Raw genomic sequence first — 27,884 nt, 5'->3', positions numbered from 1 at the left:
AGCCAGCCAGGTGAAGAGGAGGGGAAGAGTATAGAGGCAAAAGGACCATGTGAATGATGGCGAAGAATTGTGGAAGAACATGGCATACTGCAGGAAGTTTGGTCTGGCTGGAGCATAAGGTTCATATAAAATGGAATAGAGAGGGGGAGGCTGTGGATCGCAGGAATGACCTTGGAGGGTAGTCAATTTCATAATGTGACTGTGTCTATGTGTCAAGTTCTTCTTGTAGTCTTCTTCGGACTGCCTGTGGTCATACTGACTCATTTCTTATTTATTGATTCTTCCAAAGGATCTTTTCTTTCCAACCATCCACTCTTCTGTCAGGTGATTGACAGCTCCACGATTTATAGACCAGGAAGTAGTGAGCCCCACACATTACCTTTTGACTCCTTGCCATTTCTGAGGGTGTCCAGGTCAAAATAATGTTATTTATTTCCACTGTGGTAAACATGCCCCCTGGGAAATTTTCACAGGAAGAAACCTACAGGGAGGACTTTGGGGTTGTAAATAGGTAATCAAGTGTTCATAGTTCAGGTGTAAATCTTGAGAGTAAAGACTGTAGTAGAAGTTTGGAAGTTTTCAGCCTTAGAAAGATGATGCATAATAGTAAAGTCCTCAGTCCTGGAAGACTTCTTCATACTTAGGTAGCGGGTTGGAAAAATTAGCTGCTAATGCCAAAACTACCTGTATTGGTTCATAGCAGCTCAAAAGTATAGTTGGACAAATAAAATATCAAACAGTTTTGAGAGCCAGAAAAAAAGCTCTGAAACTTTTCAGTTTGAAGTATTTCTAGCATATGAGACCATATTCTCCAGTTAACTCAAAGAACATTTATTAATAATGATGACCGGTACCTAGCATTTTGAATTTTCACATGCTTATTGTAGATTTTGAGCCCCACAACTAATTTGAGAGGTGTGCATATATGTATATACATACATTTTATTCTTGAAGACACTGAATCTTAGAACAGTTGTGACTTGCCGAAGGCTGTAGAGTTAGAGTAGGCCTAATAATTCATAATTGCATATTCTTTCATATCAATATCTTACTGTCCCCCTACTCACCAGGGTAGCTCATCAAAAATTATGCCATTAGGGTGATGAATAAAGATGTGGACTTGTGTAAGGTGGGTTAGAGCACTTCTCCACAATCTTTCTCACATTATGGCGTACATAAAAAATGGTGATGGTCTTGTTCATTGACATAAACTGCTCACAGCCAAAAGCCTGGCTTCCTGGAGGGCTGGAGGATCAATATGCCAGGCATACCATCAAGGTACATGCATTCTGGTTAGGAAGCTGTGAGTGAGTTAGAATACTTTGTCCCAAAGGAAGCAATGGATCTGGATTATCATTTGAGAGGAGACAGTCCAGAATGGGGGGAGGAAGGCAGAGTGAGGAAAGATAGAGTTGGGAATAGGTAAGATAAAAGAATTTTAGATAGACCAGAGGGATTGAGATGAGAATCAAGAGATAATGCCAGGAAAAATTTGGAGTACTCATTTGGTTCATCTTTTTGCTCTCAGAATTGTTCCAGAACCAGGGACTATGGCTATGTTTCTTCATACCCAGCCAGGCTACCCGATTCATCTAGATGTGATTGTGCACTGTTATATTTGAACATGATGGTAACATAATGGGAAAGAGGTTTGGGAAAGATCATGGCAGTATGGACTTGATTGGGAGAAACTATAGATAGAAGACCAATGTAGTGTTTTATAATTTATCGCGAACTGAAGGGATTATTTACAATTTATTGTGGATCTGCTGTGTGCCAGGCACTGGGTTAAGCTTTCTGTTTTCTATCTTACTCTTCATGGTTGTTGTGGAAGGTGGATATTACTACCTGCAGTTTCAAAAGTGAAGTTTAGAAAGGTTAAATAATTTGCTTGGGGTCAATAAGTGGTAGATTCTAGAGCTTCTACTCATTCCCAAAGAAGCTGCTGAAGAAATCCCGGCACTGGAGGCCACAGTTAGAAAATACTGTTCTATTGCTCTGTTGTCTATGACTATCATGTAGAGGTGTTGAGTCTGAGTCTCGAGTTAAAAAGAATTGTTAGGATTTTATGACAAATTAGGTATATACCAGGAATTAGCTAAACTGTGAGGTTTAAGGCATAGTTCACAAGACTGCCCTCACTTCTGACACCAACTGCATATTTGGGGGTTTCCTAGAACCATGCTCAGATTTGATAGCTTATCAAAAGGACTCAGTGAATTCACTGAAAGCTGTCATATGCATGCAGTTTATTCCTGGGAAAGTACACAGATTAAAATTGATTAAAAGAAGAGATGCAAAGGGCAGAGTCTGGGAGAGTTCCAAAACAAAGCTTTTGCTCTCCTTAGGACATGTTACTCTCCCAGCCTATATGTATGACAGAATGCATTGAGTATTGAAAACTAGGGAACTTTTTACTGGGGCTTCATTACATAGTCATGATTGACTATTGATTGCCCTCATGATTGATCTCAGTCTTTAGGCTGGCTAATACTAATGTGATCCAAAGCCCCTACCCTAAAACACACAGTTGGTCTTTCTGGTGTGGCCAGCCCCCAACTTAAGACTACGGAGTGTGTATCCCCCAACTCCCAGCCCCTAAACAAACAGGCCAGTCAGGTATGATATAGGTTAACCTTCCAGAATCTGAGGGTAAAGGCCTTTGGGCAATGCCAAACTCTTTAACTATATAGGAGGGGCTAAGGAGAAGGAAGAGACAAAGCTGACATCAAAATTATAAATCTAGATCCTGGTCTAGACCTTTGAAACCACTGAAAACAAAGAGCCACTTGAAGTGGAAATCTGTTCAGTTCAGTTTCTGACATTTTTGGCTTGTTTTTAGCATCTTTCTGAATTTCCAAGAGGAAGAAATTGGTAGGTATAAAGATGGTGAGCAGACAGGGTTGAAAGTATGGAGTAGGACATCATCTGCTTATCTCCCTGCAGATTGAAGTAAAGACATCAGGGTGGTAAGGAGACAACATGTTCTTGAGGTCTGTAGACTTGTATTTATTTGGCTCAAAATTGACCATTTATTCCACACTTGATCTTAAGCAACTTATATATATATATATATATATTTTGATATATATATCAGATATTTGATCTCTCAACCTCAGTGTTTTTTTTGTTTTGTTTTGTTTTTTGTCTTAAGATGGGTGTACTACAAATATGTACTTTGCAGGAGTCTACTTTTCAGGATTGGTTGAAAAATAAAAGATGGAAATACTTTTGTAAACTATAAAGCTCTAAAAACAAATACTATCTTAATTCAATGTAGAAGGAGGAGTTTCAAGAGACCCAGGAATAAGCCTTCAGGTATGCTCAGGAAAAGGTAGTAAAGGGAAGAAGAAACAAAGATTTGTGGGGAAATTAGTAACTTCAAGATGAAAGTGTTTTCTATTAATGATAATCAAGAATCTTAATTCCAGATGGCAGGAAAGATATGGAGAAGTAATTGAAAAGAGTTTTAAATTCAATTGGGGTGGGATTTTTGTGGCTCATCGATTTATTTTTTTATTATTAGGGGCCATTTTTTCCCTAGAACAAAAGCCATCATTCTTTTTTTTTTTTTAGCTTAATATTGAGGTATAACTGAGAGTAAACTGCACATACTTAAATTGTGCTGTTTTGACATATGTTTACACCTGTGAAACCATCACTAAAATCAAGATAATGAGCATATCCATCATCCCCCGAAGTTTCCTTTTGTTCCTTTGTAAACCCCCATTGCCATTCCCCCATCCTGTTCTGCTCTCCTCCCTCCCTGGCCAAAACCTGTGATCTGCTTTCTTTTCCTTTAATACCTTCCAATATATACGCTTTTTGTCTGTTTTTTTGTTGTTGTTGTTTTGTTTTACTTAGCATCTACCCATTGATGGATACATGGGTGAGAATCACTGTACAGAAAGAAGTCACATCACTTAGGGGTTAATTGTATGTCACGTGCGAAGACTAGAAATGAGTTCAGAATAACTTGGAAGATCTTTAAGGCAGAATTATGTCATTGTCTCATGCTGTGGAAGTTGGATGCTGTCTGTTTATATTTAATAGTTATTCTTTGGGAGTTAGGTGATGTCCAATTCTACTTGTTTTACCTATTAGTTATTTTTATGGGCTTCTAATATTGATATTAAGCCTTGCAGGAGCTTTAATAACTCAAACCTGATTTGTCAGCAAATAGAGAAGGGATCCATTTCTCTAAGGCGTTTAATGTTAACCATATGCGTAGACATCAGTGTGTAAAACTAAGATGCAAATTTATCAATTCATTGTGAAAAATAAAGTCTTTCTTTATAGATTCTCTGGAAAGTCCAGTGCTAATCAGAAGATTGCTTGGTCAGTCAGCATTCACCACATTGTGAATTTAAGTGTTTTAAATGTTTAGATAATGACGTTCCACCAGAGTAAGGATCTTTGTGGGTGTATCCTTTTCTCTAAAAAGATTTGATATGCCTGGCATGTGTTTCATTATTATCATCACAGTGAAAGAATGACTTGATTCCCCCCACCCTTTTTTCAGTCTTTCTTAAGAAAAAGGTCAAATCCTTCCCTTTTTATCTTGCACTGCCTTTCAGTTAATACTTTGAAATACCTTTGGAAAGAAAAAGGTAATTTGTAATATTGTTGACTTAAACCAATACTATTTGAATTCACTCCAGATTTGTTCTTTGTTGAGGTTCTTTAAATCAGTATAGCAAAACACAAAATAATCTCCAGAACTTTTCTGGAATCTTTCCAAATAGGTTTACTTAAGTACCACTGAATTGATTAATATTTGTATTAGTTTCCTAGTACTATTGTAACAAATTACCACAAACTGGGTGGGTTAAAGCAACAGAAAATTATTGTCTTACAGTTATGAAGGCCAGAAGTCTGAAACTAATGTCAGTAGTATTGGTTCCTTCTGGACTCCTTGAGGGAGAAACTGCCCCATGCCTTTCTCCTACTTTCTGATGGCTGCTGGTAAATCTTTGGTGTACTTTGCCATGTGGATTCATCATTGTAGTCTTTGCCTCCTTCATATGACCTTCTCCTTTGTGTATCTCTGTGTCTCTGCATCTCACATGTACTTCTCCTTTCTTTTATGAGTCATTAGACTTAGGGCCCACCCTAAATCCAGGATGGTGTCATTAAGATCCTTAATTTAAGGATTTGCAATTACCTTTATTTCCAAATAAGGACACATTCAAAGGTACCAGGGTTAGGAATTGGGCATATATTTTAGGGGGATACAGTTCCACCCATTACGATCTTATTAAGTCATAATAGTAATAAACAACTAGCCTTCGTAGGGTATACTCTGTGCCAGAAGTTACGTGACCCTTACTCATTTAATTCTCCAAACAAACCAAAAGATAGGTTTGAGTCTTACTTTTTTGCTGCCTTTTGCTTTTAAACAGTTAGGTCTTGTCACTATTTCCGGCCCAATTCTTTTTGAATTCAAAATCTACTTCTTCAGAGACTCTTAGGCCTCGATGAATGCTTGACAGCAGGATCAGTTTATCATTAAATCATTCTGGGTATTACCAGTTCTAAAATTCAGCCCTTCAAGTTTATTAGATGAAGGAAAAGACTTCTAAGGTTGATCATGAGTCAGGAGAGGGGGAAAAAGGTAGCTCTTTCTATTTTTGTATTTCTTACCCTTGGAGAAAATATGGAAATTCATATGTATTCATGAACCATAAATTTCCTATGCATTTTAATATTATGAGCATTATGGAGCAGTACTCTGAGGGCTTGTTGGGCCAGTCTAGGTGGGGAAAATGTTTAAAAGGTGGCGCACTTGAGGTCCTTTATTTATTCGTTTGAAACCTTTCTCTTTATCTTTCATTCTAGCAGAAATTTCCCAAGTCTGGGATTTTGGGCTCTGACCTGGTTAGAAAATGGAAAATGCCATAAAGGAGCTAAGAAGGAGAGAGAAGTGAGAAGAGTAAAGGAGCTAGAGGAGGTCTCATTTCAGTGTTTTGTGTGCATTCATGTTAGGCAAGGATATATGTTTTTGAGAGAATGTTTGGACTAGTGTAGCTCTAAGGCTGCCACATAAAAATTCAGGCCAGAAAGGATAAAAAATGGCATTTCTTTAGGAATATCCCATTACCTTCATATGACTGACTACCTGATATTGAAATCTGTGCCATTTTTTTTTTTGTCCTCCAAAGAATTCTCTCTAATTCAAGTTCAAAGTGAAGTAGTTTGTTTTAGTCAGGGGCCTTTAACAAAAACTGTGTTAAGCTAACAAGAATGCTGATCTCATTTTTTTTTCCAGATCTTATCCATGTTTTATATCTTCAGATGAAATTATATTTATAAACAGAATAAATTATTCTTTGCGCTTATAAAATAGGAGCCTACAACATGATAACCAGTTATTACACTGCTAGAAATAACATGGGGTTAGGTCATAGTTCCTGAAAATCATGACAGAGTTTGCCTGCAGCACTATGAGTCATTAGTTCAGAAACCCCAAATCAGTGTATATTTATAATCTTTGCTTTTTTATGGATGGAACCATTGAAATTCTGATAATTTGAGAAATAATGTAATTGACATAGTGTCTGCATCTTGCTCATGATAATTCCCCCCACCTATCTCTTCAGCTTCGTTTGGCATCTCCTCCTTGCTGTCTACCAGGGACATTGACCTTTTAATACCTCAAAATGATTACACTCTGTTCTGGGCCCTGGTAAACACTACTTCTCTCCCTGGACTCCTGTCTAGTCTTTTTTCATCTGGCTCACCCTTTTAGGATAAATGTTACTACTTCAGGCAAGCCTTTTAAACTCCTTGGATTAAGCAAGTCCTTCTCTTTCTATACTCTTACTTTTCCACTACAGTACTGTCAATTTATAAATAAATAACTTGGCGATAGGAGATAGGCCTTTTTTGTTCACCACTGTGACCCCTAGTAAGTAGTGGTAGCTCAGTAAGTATTTATTGAATTGATGAATTCAGGCATGATATTTGCATCCCTCGATTCCCATATTATTATGTATACCTTATTTTTGTCTTTCACTCAAGTAAAATGTTAATTTTTTTTTTTTTTCTTCCCAAGAGCTTGGCTGAATTGGAAGTGTTATGTACTCATCTCTACATAGGGACTGATCTTACACAAAGAATAGAGGCTGAGAAAGCACTTCTGGAACTTATTGACAGCCCAGAATGTCTCAGCAAGTGTCAACTTTTATTGGAACAAGGAACAGTAAGTATTTGATAACAGCGATTAACCATGAAAGATCAGTAGATACATGTCAGTGTTAATGAACTTGTGTAGGTTAGCAATGATAATTGATAGATATTATGCATGTCTTTTTGTTACAGTTTACTTCACTGTCAAAGAGATTAATCCTAGAAAGAATTGGAAAATCTGGAGAGCAAACTTTAGAAGAGAGCTCAAGAGGTAGAAATAGGCATGAATTGAAATAGTTTCTTCATTCGTCTTGACCCTTTTTGATGTCTCATATCAGTGGTGGGCAAAGTTGTATTTTTAGAAAGTTGACTAAGAGCTTTTTTTAAAAAAAAAATTCAGGTAAGAGAGGCAGGTTGTAATTAACTCTAAAACATGAAGGAATGGTTCACAGGAATGCTGATTACCTCTTGCCTGCCTCCCTTCTAGAGATACTTAGCCATTCACTCAGTAGTCATGTAGCAAATACTTAAATGTAAAACCAGGTATAGTACTACCTACTTGCTTTATGTACATGCATTAAAATAACTCATAGTTTAGTTGAAGAGGCATAAATGTGTAAAAAATAGCTGTAAAATGATAGGGTATTGCTACAGTAGGAGACTGTAGGGGCTAGAGCAGAGGTCAACAAACTTTTTTTGTAAAGGGCCAGATTGTAAAGATTTCAGACTTTGCAGGCCAAGAGGCTAAATCAAGGATATTTTGTAAGTACATCTCTAAGAAGAGAGAAAACAAATTTCCATAAAGTTTTGTTGATGAAACTTAAAAGTATAATAATTGAGTACAGTTTTTTTGAAATACAGATCTAATAGTCAAAAGAATGAAACTGTTCTTTTGGAGATAACATTTGACTTAATTGGGGTTCAAAGTTAATATTTCTGTCATCCATGTTGATTGTAAATGTTCGTGTGTTAATACTCATCTGTAATGAGATTTTTTTATATTTTATCTTTGCAAATGTCTTTTCACGTAGATAGATATTGCCAAATATTGATACCAATCCATAAGATATGATTTTAATTAATCATATTCATCACTTAGAAGGCATTTATAGAATTCTGTTGAAACTTCTCTTGATGTTTGCTTTTCAGAATGTCATTACATTGCAGATTAATCACATCCATTGAAGGTTAGGTAGAAGCTCCTCAGTTACTCAGTTAAATGGATTTTAAAATACGGAAATTTCCTTTGCACTTGTATCAGGGTCTGAAAAATGCTGCTGGAAGTGTAGTTTGAGCTCAGAAAATATACTCAGGGATAGAGATCTTATTATTTGTTTTAACTTTTGATAGTGTGGAAAGTGTATAAAGCAGCTTACTACTAGTTGTGATCGAAAAAGTGTTAGTTATTATTGAAATGACTTTACTGAATTATAAGTTTTGTAATGTAAGTACTAAGCACTCGTTTGCCTTTTAGGCAATTTTGTAACTTTAGGTTGAATTCATTAAATTACATTATCAAGTCTGCAGCAAAAGCTAATTTTAAAAGCCTTTTAGCATGCAACAATAGTGGTTCTTCTCAGAAAAATTTCAGTCTCAGCCCCGAGCTAAAAAAAAATTGCGATAAAACTTTACTACTGCTAAGCTTTGAACTACGGTGTGGTGGGGCAAGTCAGGACTTTCAGCTTATATTTCTGACAGAAATTCACAGAACTGAAGATAAGTTCACAAAAGTGAATTGAAGGTCTACTATTAACACCACTGATTCATTAACACATAGTAGACTCAAATAATTTACTACAGAGTATCTACTGATGAAGAACAGAATGAATAACCATAGGTGTGAGACTCTTACATTTTTATAAGCTTTGTAAATTTGTACAACTAAGCCCTTTTCTGTTCCATATATTTTTACCACCACTTGTGACACATCTTAGCAGATACTGCTTCAGGTTGTACACAATTAGTGTTTTCTCAACTTCTTTGAAAATATTTCTGGCCTGAAGTTCCACATAGACTCTTCATAGAGGTCTTTAGTCACTTCAGACTTAGCATTGACTTCTGGAATAAATGGATAATATTGGTAACAAAATAGGCAGAATTAGCACATCTGTCAGCTCGTTAGGAACTACAGAGAACCTCCAAATCATTTGCCTTGTTTGAACTTGACTTTTGATGTTGCTCCCATGTCTTCAGCTGCTTGAGCATTGTTCTCATTGAAAGGCGAGTAGTTTGAGGTTTATTTTCTCTGCATATATAATTTCGCTACTACAATAAAGTAATGGTGATTTTAGTTAATTCTCCATTGGTAAATGACTTTCCTTGCTTGGCTAACAAACAAGTCTCTTCAGAACTTTGGTCTCAGTCCCATTTTATTTTTGTGAGGAAATTCCACTGAGATGAGATACTCTTCTAATTTTCTACTTTTTCTGACTGTTGATTTCCTGTGAGTTAGGAACATTGTCATGAATACTTAGTCTGATATTGTCAACATATATTATAGTCTTTTAGGACAGCTGTAGTGCCATTGCATAAAGAGCACATTGCTCTGCTATCTAATTCAATAACAACAATTCAAACTCAACTGTGCCTTAAAAGTTAGATACTTGAAATCTGCTTTTATCTGGTTTTGACATGATGGTTATGCACTGGTAATAATCAAAGGTACATGTCATGGCAATACCCATGGCACTCTAGGTGCTGTGGAATTATAACTATATTATTGCAATATATAATGCATTCAGCAGCAGGAGGCAATGAGTGCCACATATAGTCTGTCTCAACTATTCAACTCTGCTGTCATAGCACGAAAGCAGCCATCGACGATATATAAATGAATGATCATGGCTATGTTTTGTGTTTATTTATGGACACTGAAATTTGGATTTCATATATTTTTCACATATCACAAAATATTATTATTATTTTCCCCCCGACTGTTTAAAATAGTAAAAACCATTCATACCCCACGGACCTTGCAAAAACAGATAGGATTTGATCCACGGGCCTTAGTTTGCTGACATCTAGTCAAGAGAAAAAAAAGAAAGAAGGACTATTTTACAAGAAATTATTGGAGGTATAGTGGATAACTGGACCAAATTTTGATGAATTGAGTATACTATTAAGTTAAGACAATTTGTGGCCAAAGAGGATACAATACAGTAAGACATGGATCTGAAGGAGTGGGGAGGTCAAGGTGGGAAAGGCATTCAGAGGGGCTAAAAGACAAGCTATTGTGATCAGACGATAGTGAAGAGTGGAACCAGGTAAATTGGAAGAGATAATCAGAGACCAGAACATACAGGACTGTGTAGACATGGTAAGAGTATTTTATTTGAACTTGCTCAAAATAATTTTTTTCTCTCGATTATTTGCTGCCGTGTGAAAAAGTGACCTACACCTTCCTCAATGACTGAACCCTTATGAGAGATTGTATACATATATGTGTATATTTGTATATATACTTTATTCATTGTAAATCTGCCAGCTTGGAAAACCAGGAAAATTTCCATTATTGCTTAGGAAAAGTTCCTGTCAGTGTTTTGATGATTCTAATTTCATTTGTGATAATAATAAATAAAATTTATTATTCTTTACAGACATCCTATGCTCAGCTCCTTGCAGCAACATGTCTTTCAAAACTTGTTAGCCGAGTCAGTCCTTTGCCAGTTGAACAGAGGGTAGATATCAGTAAGTGGTTTATTATGCTTTTTTATAAAATTGTACTTTATTTTTTATTGAAGTATAGTTGACACACAATGTTACATTATTTAACATTGTACTTCAAAATAATTTTTTCCTTTTAAATATGTTAAACTGTTAACAGGGATACAAGTTATTTAAAATTCTGTTATTTTTTGAAGATGAGTTGTCAGGTCTCCTTTACCCATCTAGTGATGAACAGTGATGTGTTATACAACAATGTATAATCAAAAAAGCATTTGTTTAGTTTAATAATAAATAATAACTAGCATTTTATTGTGTGTACTGTTGGTAAGATTTGTACTATCTCATTTTATCCACCACATTTATGAAGTGGGTGCTCTTATTATCCTCATTTTATAAATGAGGAAATTAGATTTGATAGGCTCTGTAGTGTGCCCAAGATCACACAGCTCAGAAGTAGAGCTGTGATTCAAATCCAAACAATCTGTGTGGATTTTATGCTCTTAGCCGTTGTCTTAACTTCATTTGCAACTGAATGATAGGAAAGAAGTCAACTCTCCCATTTATTTCTCAGGATGCTATACAAAATCGTTTGGGATGCATGTCAAATCAGAAGCAGGTTCCTACTTATTAGGAAGATAATGTGTATATGGAAGAATAATATTTGGAACTTAGTGTAGTTGGAAAACTGATTCTATGAAGTAGCAGTATATTTTTCAGAAATAATGTATTTTAAGATTTGTGTGTGTGTGTGTGTATCTGTGTATGTATGTGTTTGCTTTTCATATGGACAGAAGTCTAATAATTGAGCTATGGGATTTTTTTTTCAGTTATCTTTGTTCATAGTAGAAATGAACTGTTGATTCATATATGCTCTCCAGCCTCAAGGTTCACATTATTTGTATTTGTGTATCAGAAGAGTTAAAATGTGTATGTATGATGGATTTTAAGCCTGATTTTTGAACGATCAAATTACACAATGACGTGTCATTTGCCTCATATATTTGACTAATACTTTTCTTTAAGGACCCAGAATCATAGACTGCAGAAAGCCTAGAGGAGGATTTATCCATGTGTTCATGGACTTTTGTGCTTAAGGAAGCAAAACAAATTTACAGTTTTAAAAATTAGAGTCCAGACATTATAAAACTAACACATAAAACGTCGTGATTTTATTTGACTTATGTATACACACACACACACACTTTAAATAGATTTTATTTTTTTAGAGCAGTTTTAAAATTGAGCAGAAAGAGTTTTCATACCCTCTGTCCCCCACACATGTATAGCCTCCTCCATTATTAGTGTCCTGCACCAGAGGTACATTAGATATAATTCATGAACCTACATTGACACATGATAATTACCCAAAGTCCATAGTTTATATTAGGGTTCGCTCTTGGTATTATGCATTCTGTGGGTTGCATAAATGTATAAGGACATATATCCCCCATTATAATAGTCTACAGAAAATTTTCACTGCCCCGCAAAAATCCTCTGTGTGCCGCCTATTCATCCCTCCCTCCCCTCTAACCTCTGACAACCGTTGATCTTTTTACTGCTTGCATAGTTTTGCCTTTTCCAGAATGTCATGTGGTTGGACTCATACAATGTGTAGCCTTTTCAGATTGGCTTCTTTTACTTAGTAATATGCATTTAACCTTCTCCCATGTCTTTTCATGGCTTGGTAGCTCGTTTCTTTTTAGCACTAAATGATATGCTATTGTCTGGATGTACTGCAATTTATTCGTTCACCTACTTGATTTCTTCCACGTTTTGGCAATTATGAATAAAGCTTAAAGCAGATTTTTGTGTGGACGTAAGTTCAGCTCGTTTGGGTAAATACTAAGGAGAGTGATTGCTAGATTGTATGGTAAGAGTGTGTTTAATTCTGTAAAGAATCATCATGCTGTCTTTCAGAGTGGCTGTACCATTTTGCATTCCCGTCTGCAATGAATGAGAGTTCCTGTTGCTCCACGTTCTTGCTAACATTTGGTATTTTCAATGTTTTGAATTTGGGCTGTTCTAGTAGGTGTGTAGTAGTATCTTACTGTTTTAATTTGCAGTTCCCTGATGACATATGATTGAACATCTTTTCATTCGTTTATTTACCATCTGTATATTTTCTTTGATGATGTGTCTAAGTCTTTTGCCCATTTTTAAATCAGGTTGTTTTCTTATTGTTGAGTTTTAAGTTTTTGTATATTTTAGATAGCAGTCCTTTATCAGATTAGTCTTTTGCAAAGATTTTTCTTCCAGTCTGTGGCTTGTCTTCTCATTCTCTTGATGTTTCTCCCAGAGCAAAAGTTTTACATTTTAACTGAGTCCAAATTATCACTGTTTTTTTCATGGAGTGTGCCTTTGTTGTTGTGTGCAAAAAGTCATTGCAAACCCAAGATGATCTAGGTTTTTTTCCTGTGTTGTCTTCTAGGAGTTTTTATAGTTTTGTGCTTTACATTTAGGATTGTGATCCATTTCGAGTTGATTTTTGTGAAGAGTGTAAGGTCTGTGTCTAGATTCGTTTATTTGCATGTGGGTGTCCAGTTGTTCTGGCACCATTTGTTGAAAAGACTGTCTTCATTCTTTTTTGCCTTTGTCCCTTTGTCGAAGATTAGTTGACTGTATTCATGTGTGTCTTTTTCTGGGCTCTCCGCTCTGTTCCATTGAGCTATTTGTTCTTTCAGCAGTACCGCCACTGTCTTGAGTGCTGTAGCTTTATAATAAATCTTGAAGCTGGGTAGTATCAGACCTCCAGCTTTGTTCTTCTCCTTCAGTATTGTGGTGGGTATTCTAGGTCATTTGCCTCTCTGTAAACTTTAGAATCAGCTTGTAAATGTTTACAAAATAACTTACTGGGATTTTGATTTGGATTGTGTTGAATCTACAGATCAGGTTGGGAAGAACCGACAGCTTGACAATGTTGAGCCGTCTTACCCATGAACATGGAATCTCTCTCCATTTATTTAGTTCTTCTTTGGTTTCATCCATCAGCTTTAGGTTTTTTGTAACATTCTTTTTCAAGTTGAGAAAGTTCCCCTCGGTTCCTAGTCTGCTGAGAGTTTTTATTATAAATGGCCATTGGATTTTGTTAAATGCTTTTTCTGCATCTAATAATATGATCATGTGATTTTTCTTCTTTCCTCTCTTGATAACATTAATGGATTTTCAAATGTTGAACTAGACTTGCATAACCTGGGAGAAATCCCACTTGGTTGGGGTATATAATTCTTTTTATGCATTGTTGGATTCAGTGTGCTAATAATTTGTTGAGGATTTTTCTTTATGTTGATGAGAGATATTGGTCTGTAGTTTCTTATCTTGATAACATCTTTGTCTGGTTTTGTTATTAGGATAGTGCTGGCCTCATAGAGTTGGTTAGAAGGAATTCTCTTGCTTCTGTCTTCTGGAAGAGATTGAAGATAATTGATATAATTTCTTCCTTAAATGTTGGTAGGACCCACCAGTGAACCCATCAGGGCCTGGTGCAGAATAATTATTGATTCAGTTTATTTAAAAGATATAGGCCTATTGTCAGATGGTCTATTTGACTTATTTTTTTAAATAAATACTTAAATAAAAAGAGGAACATGCTTTAAAGGAAATTTGGAAAAAAGAAACGTAGAAACTTAGAAAACAATTCCAAGCAACAAATGATGTGTTCCCTTTATGAGTTTCTTTGGTTTAACCTACTGCTCTTATTCCTGCAAGTAGATTAGAATGTTTGTCATGACATGTCTGACATGTCAGTAGAATAATTGGCATGTCAGTTAAAGTAATGATCCCAGGTCCCTGGTATGGAGCCTCTCCTTTCCTCTCTCTCTTCCTCTCAAATAAATAAAATCTTTTAAAAAAAGATTTAATTTTTTTATTTGCATAACTATATAATCTTGTTGTTAATAAAAATTAAGGTTGAGTTATGAGAATTTTTTTTTAATGTCAAGAATCTCACTACAGCTATTTCCATTAAAGCTATTTTTCGTTAAATATTGAGGTATTTACCTTTTCTTCACTCTTTACCCTAATGGCATGTTGGCCTTTGGGACCAAAGTAGAAATGGAATCTTTTCCTTTTTAAAAATTTGTTTCCTTTATTTTCCTGTTAGACTTCTGGCATATTTGTTACCAATTATTCAATCCACTAGGAAGCTCATAGCTGACTTTGCTACCCACTTTTATTTATTTATTTTTTTAAAAGATTTTATTTATTTATTTGAGAGAGAGAGAATGAGAGACAGAGCACGAGAGGGAAGAGGGTCAGAGGGAGGAGCAGACCCCCTGCTAAGCAGGGAGTCTGATGTGGGACTCGATCCCGGGACTCCAGGATCATGACCTGAGCCGAAGGCAGTCGCTTAACCAACTGAGCCACCCAGGCGCCCCTGCTACCCACTTTTAATGATCTTGGTGTATCTACTTTGTTCCAAGTTTTAATTTACTATTCTTGTTCGTACTTTTCCTAACTTATATACTTATTTTATCATACTGTACTATATGTATCTTTTATGCCACTTAAACAGGATAGCGTACAGTCAGTTTTGCTATAGTAAGATATATGCATTCGTAGAAGTGACGGTGCTATGCATTGTTATGCAATAAAATCATAGGGTTCATGAGAGAAATGGGATATGGAAATAAAACTCAGACACTTCGTCAGTGACACATTAAAAAAAAAGAAATCTAATAAAAGGTTTAGTAGAGTTTTACACATTTTAAATGGTTAAGAAATACTTAAATAGTAGAATAAATAAGCATTTAATCTTGAAGAAGACCTGAATTTTGTTTTTGGGTGTAGACTTCAGAAGGGTGCAGTTTGTGAGTTATAATGAAGTGATGGAAGGAAGGTGATCTGAAATAGTTTGGAGAAGTATAAAACCAGATAAAGGTGCATGAGGCTGATAACACATAGGGTGAACCTGAGATAGTTACTAGATGTTTGAGGTCTATGCATCCTGTATATGGTTTGCTTCATTTGGCCTGGTTGCAGTTTTCTGTATTCACATGGCAGTTTTTTCTACATGAAATCATGCAAAAACAAAAGTGACATTCTCATTATACTCAAATTATCCCCTAATATATAAATTGAATCGGAGCAAATTTCCTTTTTCCCGATAAGGCTTGTAGCAAAAATGACTATTTAAATAAGTATATATCTTAGAGAAAGAGATTAACTTTTTGTCAAAGAATGTGTAATTACCAGCTGTTTTTCTTCACATGATTCACATTATGTTACTGAAAAGTTCAAATGATCACAGAATATTTTCTTACAGGAAACTACATTCTTAATTATGTGGCATCACAACCCAAGCTGGTACCCTTTGTTATCCAAGCTCTAATTCAAGTCATTGCTAAAATCACTAAACTGGGATGGTTTGAGGTTCAGAAAGACCAGTTTGTCTTCAGAGAAATTATTGCTGATGTGAAGAAGTTCCTTCAGGTAAGAAGGCATTATTACATTATTAGAACATCACTAGTTGGTTTTTTTTGTTTGTTTAGAAAACTTTTCTTAAAGCTGTATGGTTTGTTCTGTGATTACCAGTACCATATTAATTATGACTTACTGTTTATCCTCTGGGATAGAAGAATGAACATTAAAGAATGAACATTAAAATGTTAGAAAATATACAAAAGTTAGAAAATTTCAAAAATACATATTCTGTTCTTTCTAACATGCATGTCTATGTACTACATATATACAAAATGGATCTAATATTTTTCATGTATTATGTGATGTAATGCTCATTACATCTCTGTGAAGTGAATCTCATTTGCAAATGAGAAAACTGAGGCTTAGGGGAAAGTTAGGTGAATTGCATAAAGTTGCACAGTGACCTAGTAAAGCATAGAGCAAGCACTTCAGCAAGTTTTCTAACTTAAGAGATACATATATTTAATTGTTGCATTAGACCATGTTGACTATGCTAGTTTCTCAAGGATATATATATATATTTTTAAAGATTTTATTTATTTATTTGAGAGAGAGAGAATGAGAGACAGAGAGCAGGAGAGGGAAGAGGGCAGAGGGAGAAGCAGACCCCCTGCTGAGCAGGGAGCGCGATGTGGGACTCGATCCCGGGACTCCAGGATCATGATCTGAGCCGAAGGCAATCGCTTAACCAACTGAGCCACCCAGGCACCCTCTCAAGGATATTTTTAACTTAAATGATTCAAGTTATAGCATATGCACATTTAACCTACGCAAATTCAGGTATTTGAACTGCAAAAAATAAGAAAAATAAGCAAGAGAACAGTCATATACATTGAGCTGGTGATTCCACTTGCCATTCTACAGAATATTCTATGTCCTGAGGTATGATGTGGCAAACTTAAATCTGCTATTTCCAGTCTCTGCATGCCTCTTAGGATGACCATCTTGCCTTGCTCAGTGTGATTCAGATATTTAAAGATACATATTTTTTCATACAGACGTTATCCCTAATTGCAAAAAAAAAAAAAGCACTTTAGCCGGTGCTGTGCTGTAGAAGCAGTGATCTATTACAGTTTTTTGTTTTAAGATTTTACTTGTTTTTTTGACAGAGAGAGACACAGCGAGAGAGGGAACACAAGCAGGGGGAGTGGGAGAGGGAGAAGCAGGCTTCCCGCGGAGCAAGGAGCCTGATGCGGGGCTCGGTCCCAGGACCCTGGGGTCATGACCTGAGCCGAAGGCAGACACTTAACGACTGAGACACCCAGGCACCCCTCTATTACAGTTTTTGAGGAAAAACTGGCAGTTTGGATTGAGAGATGGTTCAGTATTGGTTTATTGGCAATTAGAGGCAATTTGGACTTTCTGAGATTTTATCTCTTATGCAGCAAATCCCTGTGTAAGATGTAACTCTACCATGTAGTGCAATTCTAGAAACCTCAGAATATGAAACACTAGACAATGCTGCTTCTCTTTTATTCATATTGTTAAAACCCTGGCTAACAAATACTTGGTCATCTAAAACTTCATAAGGAATAAATGTATTTTTAGCCCTGAGGAGAGCAGCCCTGGGGTGGTGGGAGAGTTTATGCAGAGACAAATGACTTCTTCACTCCAGAGTTTGGCTAACAAAATAGCAACCCTCTCTTGTCATTTACTAAGATCACACACAGCTCATCAAGAATCATTAGTGTAGGCAAGAATAGACTTCAGAGTTTTTTTTTAAAATAAAATTAAGGTTGAAAACTGAATGGAATGAAGTCATTCTTGTTGGTTAACATTTCTTAAGCTCTCTTTCCAGTGACTGGTAAGTTGAACTTAAGTTGAGCTTTAGTGTGTTTTTGTCAATTTCGGAAAACCTGAAGAAACAAAATGTATTGTCTTCAAAGTGTATCAAAGTATCACAAAAATAAGCACTTGCTTTCTGGGTATGACTTAACCTAACTGAGTCATGAGAAAGGCAACTGACTTTAATGTTTAAGTACTCAAATATAGTACCACGTGCTTCTTTTGGGTATTAGCAGCTTCTGTGAATTTTGTACTAAAAATTATTTTAAATTTGCTAAATCTTTAATGGCCTGAAGTTTTGTACATCTTCTTTTCCCTGTTATTGCAGTCTTACTGCTGCCACACTACAAATATTGATGGGCTTCCTTTCTACATACATACCCAGGAGAGCCTCCTGTCATCCATGGCAGTGCTATCGAATTTACTGATTCACAACAAGATAAGGAGCAGAATGTAAATCAAAGTGGTGCTTCCTTCACTGAGGAAGACTTGCTATGAAAAAAATGCCACCTGAACTAAGTGTACTTAGTAGGGACTTAGCTGGCTTATAGTCTTGTGCAAACTCTTTTATCTCCTCGGTCATGAACCAGTACCAATCCATTCTGAGATTAGCATTGAGTTTGCAGACGACCAGCAGGTGGTCAGGGAGCAGCACTTTAAGGAGCATTGACCTGGTGTACTCAGAGGATGGATGCTTCAGTAACAGGAAATCTGTAGCTCAGTTCAAACAGTTGAGAGTGTTGAGAATGGCCATAAGGAATTAAAATGCAAAAATTATGGAATGTGTCTTTTGTTTATTTTTTTATCCTAAGATAATAAATAGAAGAAATGACCAACTATAAAATTAAGACATGAAAAATTTGTAATCTCTATTAGTGTTTCTTTTTATGATTACACTATAATTGAATGTTACTTTATTTTTTTAAAAGATTTATTTGAGAGGGAGCATGAGCACGTGGGTGGGGGAGGGGCAGAGGGAGAGAGAGAATCTCAGGGAGACTGTGCTGAGCACTGAGCCTGATATGGGGCTCGATCTTATGACCCTGAGATCATGACCTGAGCTGAAATCAAGAGTCGGACACTCAACTGACTGAGCTACCCAGGCACCCCTGGATGTTACATTTTTAATTTTTATACTTCTAGTGTGATTTTGCAATAGGGTGATTTGTTAGTAACGGTGAATGTAAAATCTGAATTTTGATTTGAAGGAAGTTTTTGAGATTAAATTAAAACATTATATTGGGGCGCCTGGGTGGCTCAGTCGTTAAGCGTCTGCCTTCGGCTCAGGTCATGATCCCAGGGTCCTGGGATCGAGCCCCGCATCGGGCTCCCTGCTCGGCGGGAAGCCTGCTTCTCTCTCTCCCACTTACCCTGCTTGTGTTCTCTCTCTGGCTGTCTCTCCCTGTCAAATATGGGTGCCTGGGTGGCTCAGTTGGTTAAGCGACTGCCTTCGGCTCAGGTCATGATCCTGGAGTCCCGGGATCGAGTCCCGCATCGGGCTCCCTGCTCGGCAGGGAGCCTGCTTCTCCCTCTGACCCTCCCCTCTCTCATGTGCTCTCTGTCTCTCTCATTCTCTCTGTCTCAAATAAATAAATAAAATCTTTAAAAAAAAAAAAAAAATAAATAAATAAATAAATAAAATCTTTAAAAAAACCCCAAAAAACATTATAGAGGCTATGAAACTGTATACCATATTGATAGTCATGTATTTATTTACCCTGGTGCATTGGGCACTTTAGATGCCTTCATTTTAGATACCCTAATAAATGCATACACATGCACTATTAAATAATATTAAAAGGGCCTAAGTGATCTAATGTGATATTAGATTGAGGGATTTAGATTCGTTCCTAAGCAATTTATTAATTATTTATTGAGTTCAGCTCTAAGCAAATTTATAGAACTAAAAAGCATTTTTTGTTCATTCTTATGCATAGTCTCATGAAAAGTATTAAACTCTTGTATTTTAAGGTTTAGTTTATTATAAGTCCTAGGTGCTATAAACATTTTGTAGAGTATTGTGCAGTTCTAAGGTAGGTGAGCTTTTTTCCCACACCACTCTGTGTGTACCTAAATTTATCCTTCAAAAAATGAACTTGACATTATTTTTGTAGACCTCATAATAATTTTTCCACATATTTTAGTAGATACATTATTAAGAATATGTGATGTTTCAGTATTTAATTATTTGTTTACACATCAAGAACCAATAATATGTCTCTACTTAGGGTACACTTGGTTGTTTTCTCCATAGGGTACTGTGGAGCACTGCGTAATAGGAGTAATAATCCTTTCCGAGTTGACTCAGGAAATGAACCTGGTAAGGCTTCCATCTAATAGTGACGTGAAGTTTGCTAAGTAATGTTGAATTCTTTCATATAAAATGTTTGTGTGGCATAAAACTGAATAATCAAGTCTTTTGTGTATTTTATTGGTGGGATAATTGGGTATTGGAACACTTACTGTTATTGAAAGTAATAGCAATAGTGTAAAGTACTAAAAGGAAGAGGGACATGGTCCTTTCTCCATGACAATTGGTGAAGTGTCCTTTTATCCTCTCTATATAGTAATACACTAGCCATAAGAAATAAATTATATGAAGAGAAACAAACCTTTATTTGCTTAAAAATAATAAAAGACAAGCAGGTGAATGGATTCTCAACAATGGGTACACAGCAGGACTCCTCAAAGAACAGGCCCCTTGGCACTTGGCGACTTGCTAGCATGGATTTTCACTCTGTACAAGGAGAGTTTCCAGAAGCTATGCTTCCCCCAAACAGTGCTTTTATGAGCTCAGCAACTGAGCACATTGTCACCTGTTTCTGTTCACTTTTGTACTTATCATGGTTCTAAACAGAACAAAAGAAGAAGTTGGGTTCTGTGTGGGACAATGTTTAAAGGGGAATAAAGGCAGTGTTTATATTTTAAAACTGTTGTCATGTTGAATAGTCTGCATTTGTGTGTATGTGTTTGTGTGTATAAATATGAAGAGCTTACATACCCGGGACTACTTGCCAACTCCCTTTGGAGTGTCAGTATAGTTCCTGTGCATAAAAAAATCACCCAAAATAAGTGTTTCCAGCTTGTGTTCAGTCAGGAATTAGAGAATGTTTCTAGTTTTATTGGATGGTTTTCTTAAATTTAAAGTGATCCCTTTATCACAGACCTCACTCCCTGACTCCTCCAACCCAGAGTATGTAAAGATTTCTCGCCTTATGGTTGTCTACCAGTATCCATTTGTCCCAGAAAGGAACCAGTTTAGAATTGTGCGTTTCATTTATTTGACATGTTTTATTAGTCTCCATCGATCTGGAAAAATTCCTCAATCTTTCCCTCACTTTTCATGACCTTAACATTTGTGAAAATTACAGGCCAGTTTTGTGAAATGTCCCTCAATTTGGGATTGTCTGATGTTTCTTTATTATTAGATTCAGATTATGCATATTGGTTACGAATATCACAGAAATGATACTGTGGTCTTCTCATTGTCTCCCGTCAGGAAGCCCATGATTTGATTTGTTACAGTACTAATGATGTTTACTTTGGTTACTTGATGAAGATGGTCTCCACCAGGCTTCTCTTAACTGTAGATTTATTTTTTCTCCTTTATAAATAATAACTATTTAAGACTGAAAATACCCATTCCTCATCAGACTTGCAATTTATTCATTTATTATTTATTTATTATTTATGTCAGTATGGATTGCTGGCTTTTTTAATAGATTATAATTTGTTACTAACATTATATTTTGATGCTCACATTTTGCCAGATTTGGCCAGTAGGAACCCTTTCAGGCGAGCTTCCATGTCCATTTGACACTCACTGGTCTTTGAATATTTTCTTACTTTTTGGCACAAGATGGTCTAGGCTTATCTTGTATATAACCAAGTGCTTTTGAAAAAAGCTTCGAGATCTGAAGTGTGATTTTGGTTTTGTATGGTAAAAAATATATGGCTTTTGTGGACACATTTTACTTAGTCTAATTTTATGGCATTTATAGTTTGAACAAGCATTTGGTAAGTACTTCTGAACCAGGCAGCAGGGAGATCTACAATGCATAGTGAAAATCAAATACTATTATTGTTAAATGTGAGCCAGGTAAATTCATGTAATGTCAATAACAAGATGTATTTTTTAAGAAAAACATCTAAACTTGAGGTTTCCTAAAAGAGTATTATATGCTATCTTGTTTTTTTCAAAGCCAAGTCTATTGTTTCTACTGTTCCTGGAGGATATTCAATATAAAATCATCAAGAAGTAAAATATCCTTTATCTACATTATAGAGGAATAGATATACAGTAGACAATAGATGCACAGTTCCTCTTCTCAAAAAACTGGATATCAATGAGTAAAACAAGTAAAATAAGCAGGTAGGCCTTGAAGATAACTGAAATAAGACCTGGATTTGTATTTTAGCTCTATTGCTTACTACTTTGGACAAACTTTTGAACGTCTTTAAACTTACAGACTTACTGTCTGAAAAGTGAGAATGACACCTTCCAGGATCTTACTAAGATTAGATAAGCTACTAGCTCAGGGCCTAGCATGTACAAGTGCTCCGTTAAGAGGTTCTTCTGTTCGTGTTGTAGATGTGGTAGTAATGAGAGGTTGGTCTAAGATCGTATGCCTGTAAACTTTAATTTTCATATGTAAGAAGAAGATAATATATTTCTCATGGGTTATTTTAAGAAGTAAGTGAAATAATATGTGATGAGTACTTCATAAATCACAATTGCAATCCTGTATGCTATTATTAATTTGTATTAAGGAAAAGTTTTTATATATTGAGGGAGATACTATGAGAGAGACAGACTGAAGTTTGATTTAAAAAAAGGGAAGAATGCTGGAAATGCTAATTTGAATCTTACATATTGGTTACAGATTCCAGTAACTACTTTCTGTAATCACTTCTGTTATGTTTCATGTTTCTATAAGTAAATGCGACATTTAAGTATAGTCTAAATTGTATGATGGAGCTTAGGAAGTATCAGATAATCAATTTTGAACTCACTGCTTTTTCTTAAATATATAAGCATTAGCAAAGAAAATGGTTTATTTTCTCCTTCCAAATAGCAAAAGGAATGCTGTAGCAACTGTAGCCCATGGTGTTAAAAGTCATTTGGGTAACAGACTTCAGCTTTGTTTGCTGTTCGCTGCTGATAAATGGAAGTATTAATGGCATTAATAGTATAGTTTTGACCATATCACATTTTAGATTAGAGGCTCAAGAACTACTCTTCATAAATTTATTCTTAACAGTTATCAATCAATAACTAATATTCAGAGGGAATGTACTATTGCTTATATAATAAGATTTCTGGTTATTTATTATTTCTGCCTTGGTTTCTTTTTAAAACACCGAGGATATGTGAACCAATGAAATTTCTGGTATAGAAATATTACTTTTGTATGAAGAATTTTTCTGTAATTGATTATTAACTCATTCTCAGAGAGTTTAGAATTTGAAGATTATCTTAGGGATTCTTGTTTTACAAGAGGAATCTGGGGAACAGGGAAGTTGTTAATTGCCTAATGTGAAATGGTACATGGTACAGGAGTTGATAGTCTTAGGATCCACCTATGGTTTTATAATCTGTGTTCATATTGCCTCTGAAAGTATGATCAGTTCTGGTTTTTAATTTTGGGATTGGTATAGTTAGGAAGAGCAGTGAATTGAAACAATCCAGAAACTTGGGTTCTGCCAATGGGTCTGGCATTAACTCTTTGAGTAACAATAAACAAGGCACTTATCCCAGTAGATTTTTAAAAGCTCGCTTAACTCTGGACTTGATGCTTCTTTAATCGTTACTTCCATTCCTTTTCTTAGTAAATTTTTGCTTTGCTATTTGCTAAGTCTGGTTAAATAAATTCATCTTGGTCTTTTTAGGTTGATTATTCTAGACCTTCAGCAAAACACAGGAAAATAGCTACCTCATTTCGTGACAGTTCTCTCAAAGACATTTTAGTGCTAGCATGCTCTCTTCTAAAAGAGGTAAGTTATTGAATAATTCAGTATCCTACTTACAGTATTTAGGAAGTTTTAAGTTTCAAAATAATGTCAAATGAATCTCCCTTCTCTAACCCCCGTTCTGCCTTTCAAAGAGTTATTGTGAACAATCTTAATTTAAGTATAGTAGATTTCCACAAGTCTGTAAGAGGTTCCAAAAAATTCACTTTTATTTACCAGAGATATAATAAAACAAAATCCAAAGGGAATTCAGTAACTCATCTTTAAGTAGTAGTTTCATTGCCTTCCTGCTACGACTATAGATTATTTATTACAGAAGCTAATTGAGACTTAGTTTCTTTATTTTAGTTGCCTGTATTTTAATGGAATGCAGATGAACAATGAAATGACAGTAAGTTTTCCTAATTCATCAATTATCAATATTCATAGGTGAGCCAAGACAGTTAACTTTAATAATTTCTTTGGGAAATAATATTTTCCCATTTGCTACTTGGTGACCTATTGAACATTAGGGATAATACAATTAATAATTATATTGTGTTTGCTTGTAATATAGGGATTCCATCATGCTGTTCAAGCTTTTTAATTGGCGTAGTATAGCATTTCCTAAAGTATGTTCCACTAAGTACGGTTTCTAATTATTTCAGTTCTCTGGTATAGTTAGGAACAGGTTAACTGTCGCAGTGGGCCAAGTTAAGGCCAATAAAGACCCTCTATTATTTTTTAAATTTTCCTTTTGTATGGAAAATTTTAACATATGCAAAAGAAGGTGGAAGAGTATGATGAAGTCCCTTGGACCCATCAACCAGTTAAGCAGTAACTACTCATGACCAGTCTCTTTTCATCTCTGTACTTTTCAAACAACTCTTTCTTTTTGTGTTATTCTTGAAGCAGAATCCCAAACTTCATATCACTTCCTCTACAGATATTTCACAGTGTGTCTTTAGGAGATAATAATCTATTCTGTGTCAGAATGGACATTTTGTGGGGGGCGGAGGGGGTGTGTGGTCAGGATTGTTCTCTAGAAGTTTGTGAGTGTCCTCCTTCATTCAGACAGCTCTGACAACCTTTGTTAACTGAATATGGATCATTTACACATAAAGTTCCCCCACTTGAAGAATATTATATTTTCAGCTTGTTCTAAGCAGCCTTTGAGCTAATAAATCCAATAGATTTATACATTTGTGCTGAGTAAAATATTTGTCCTAAAGTTACTTTTTTTACCTTTAGAAGATGACCTATAATTTGCAGTCAAGTATCAAAGGTCTTATTCTCATCTTAGAAAATAAAATTCGAAAATAGCCTATTGTAGATTTTTGTTGATAGTGATTTTACAACTTTTTCTAATATATACAACAACATAACTTTGCAAACTTCCTAATTCTAATTTAGCATTGAAGAATAATTTAGTGAAGTGAAAATTTGTTTATTGACATATGTCATAATGTTTTATTTGACTTTCAACTTTTTTCAGGTATTGGCCAAACCTTTAAATCTTCAGGATGAAGGTCAACAAAATCTAGTAATGCAGGTCTTGAAACTGGTCCTCAACTGCCTTAACTTTGACTTCATTGGCAGTTCAGCAGACGAATCTGCAGATGATCTTTGCACAGTGCAGATTCCAACAACCTGGAGAACAAGTAAGAAGAAAGTTTAGTGTGAGGGATGGTTAGAGTAAAAGGCACAGAATTAATATGGTTGTCATATGTGCAGTTACCTCTAGTTTTTGCTGGGTAATCAAGAAATTCAAGAAGATTTGTAACACGAGGTAGCTGCTGATACCTAGTATTGAAATCTGCTTTCCTTCATATCATGGGAGCTTCCATATTTTGATATTGGAAAATAGGAAATATAGCTCTAGAGTTAGGGGGGAAACAGGTTTGGGAGGGAAAATGAAGAGTTCTGTTTTGAAAGTTTCAGATAAATAGAGTGGGAGAGGATATAACACTGACCGAAAACATACTATTCAAAGTTAGAAAGAGAATGAATTAGAGTAACTGACTTAGCAGAGCAGAATTGCAACTTACTTTCTTACAGAGAAGGATAGCAAGAAGAAAAGCAAGCTGATTTGCTCTCACACATTTCAGAAAGATGATGGCAGTAGGGTATTCCTGCAGTCAGAGGTGAGGTAAGGAATAGGGCTGAAAGGGCTTGGTAAAAAAGTCTGTATTCTGCCCAAAGTCCCCAGGATCTTCTCTACCACCTGTGCCTTTTCTCTTCTCTTCCCTTGTGCCCTTCCCTCTTACTTCCCAGTACCAGACCTTTTTGTCCTCGAGAAATTGAACTGGATATCTAGGGATATCAGATATAGTAGGGAAATACCACAGATTTTGTGAAAACTTCTGATATAGAAATCAGAGATTAAAACAAACAAAAGGGACTTAGTATCCTTAGTATCATGATGAATACATGAGCCAACACATGCAATAAAAATTACACAGACTACCCATACACACACACAGACACATACCCATACATACACATGAGTGCATGTAAAAATGGGAAATATGAATAAGATTGATGGATTTTATCAGTGTGATTTCCTGATTGTGATATTGTACTGTAGTTTTGCAAGAATTTACCATTGGAGGAAACTAAGTAATGGGTGCATGGGGTCTCTTTGTATTATTTCTTGCAACTGCATATGCATGTATAATTATCTCAAGAAGCTTTTTTTTTTTTTTTTTTTAAAGGGAGGGTTTAGTAGAAACAGAGACAAAGTGAAAAGTAGAAGTAATCTTCAAAAAAGTATAGTTAATATCCCCAGGGAGATAAGAAAAGGTAACACATCCCTGAAACAAGAATAGGATATTGTTTTGTTTTTTAAGATTGATTTATTTGAGAGAGAGAGAACGAGCTCGTGGTGGGGAGGGGTAAAGGGAGAAGGAGAAGAGAAAATCTCAAGCAGACTCCCCACCAAGCGTGGAGCCCTACATGAGGCTCGATCTCATGACACTGAGATCATGATCTGAGCCAAAATCAAGTCAGACGCTTAATCAGCTGGACCACACAGGTGTCCCAGAATAAGATATTGTTTTAAAAAAAAAAGTTCAGAGAGTGTTCCAAATATAAAAGACAGTTGCCAGATAAAACATTTAATAAAAGAGTTGGAAGGTAAAGTTAAGGAAATGTCCCAGAAAGTAGAATAAAAAAGCAAGAAGAGATTTGATAGGAGAAAAAAATACAAGAATATTAAAGCATGAAATTAGGAGAGCTGGGCATCTGACTACTAGGAGTTTGAGAAAGAGGATAGAAAAAAACAGAAGAAAATTTGCAAACAAATAACACTTTCTCAGCCCTGAGACATAAAATTTCAGATTGAAAGATCCCATCAAGTGCACATAGTAATGAATGAAAAAAATAAATACTAAGCTTCATAATCATAATCACTTCAGGGTAATACTGATAAGAGAAAGATCCTCAAATCTACCAGAAAGGAGAAGTAAATCACCTATAAAGGATTGGGGTCAAGAATGGTATTAGACTTCTCAGCATCAGTACTGGAAGCTAGAAGACAATGGAGTAGTATCCCCAGACTTCTGAAGGGTAATAATTTTCAAACTAGACTGAAATTATCAAGCATAAGGTAGAATTAAGACATTTTCAGACATGCCCATCCTCCTGGAATTTATCCCTTTATGTGCTTGCTCTCAGAAAGTTACTTGATACAAAAACCATGGCAGATAAGGGGTTTGTGAAAAGGAAGGTTCAACACAAAATGGCAGTGAACAGACACATAAAAAGAAATCATTATATAACAAATTTAGGAACAATCAGTCCCAAGTGGAAGGCTTTAGGAGGTGGGAGGGAGAAATGGAAATTATAGGTTATTTGATGCTATTGATCATGTGGAAAATGGTATAAAGAACACTTTACAAATCTGTCAGAGCTTTTGGAAAGAATTAGTGACAGACAAC

General features: G+C 35.7%; 1 protein-coding gene across 1 annotated transcript in view; it reads left to right on the top strand.

The window, feature by feature from the left end:
• RANBP17 (RAN binding protein 17) overlaps positions 1 to 27,884 on the top strand; it is a 323,969-nt gene that overhangs the window by 1,283 nt on the left and 294,802 nt on the right. Inside the window, exons 2-7 of the mRNA XM_021698279.1 lie at positions 7,055 to 7,201; positions 10,725 to 10,815; positions 16,055 to 16,221; positions 20,252 to 20,317; positions 23,887 to 23,991; positions 25,442 to 25,607. Of these exons, the coding sequence (XP_021553954.1) occupies positions 7,055 to 7,201; positions 10,725 to 10,815; positions 16,055 to 16,221; positions 20,252 to 20,317; positions 23,887 to 23,991; positions 25,442 to 25,607 (742 nt within the window). The remainder of the gene's footprint in view (positions 1 to 7,054; positions 7,202 to 10,724; positions 10,816 to 16,054; positions 16,222 to 20,251; positions 20,318 to 23,886; positions 23,992 to 25,441; positions 25,608 to 27,884) is intronic.

This window comes from Neomonachus schauinslandi, chromosome 7 (genome assembly GCF_002201575.2).
Source record: "Neomonachus schauinslandi chromosome 7, ASM220157v2, whole genome shotgun sequence".
NCBI classification, from domain to species: Eukaryota; Metazoa; Chordata; class Mammalia; order Carnivora; family Phocidae; genus Neomonachus; species Neomonachus schauinslandi.
The sequence above is the reverse complement of the archived record's forward strand: the minus strand, read 5'-3'. Positions and strand labels throughout refer to the sequence as shown.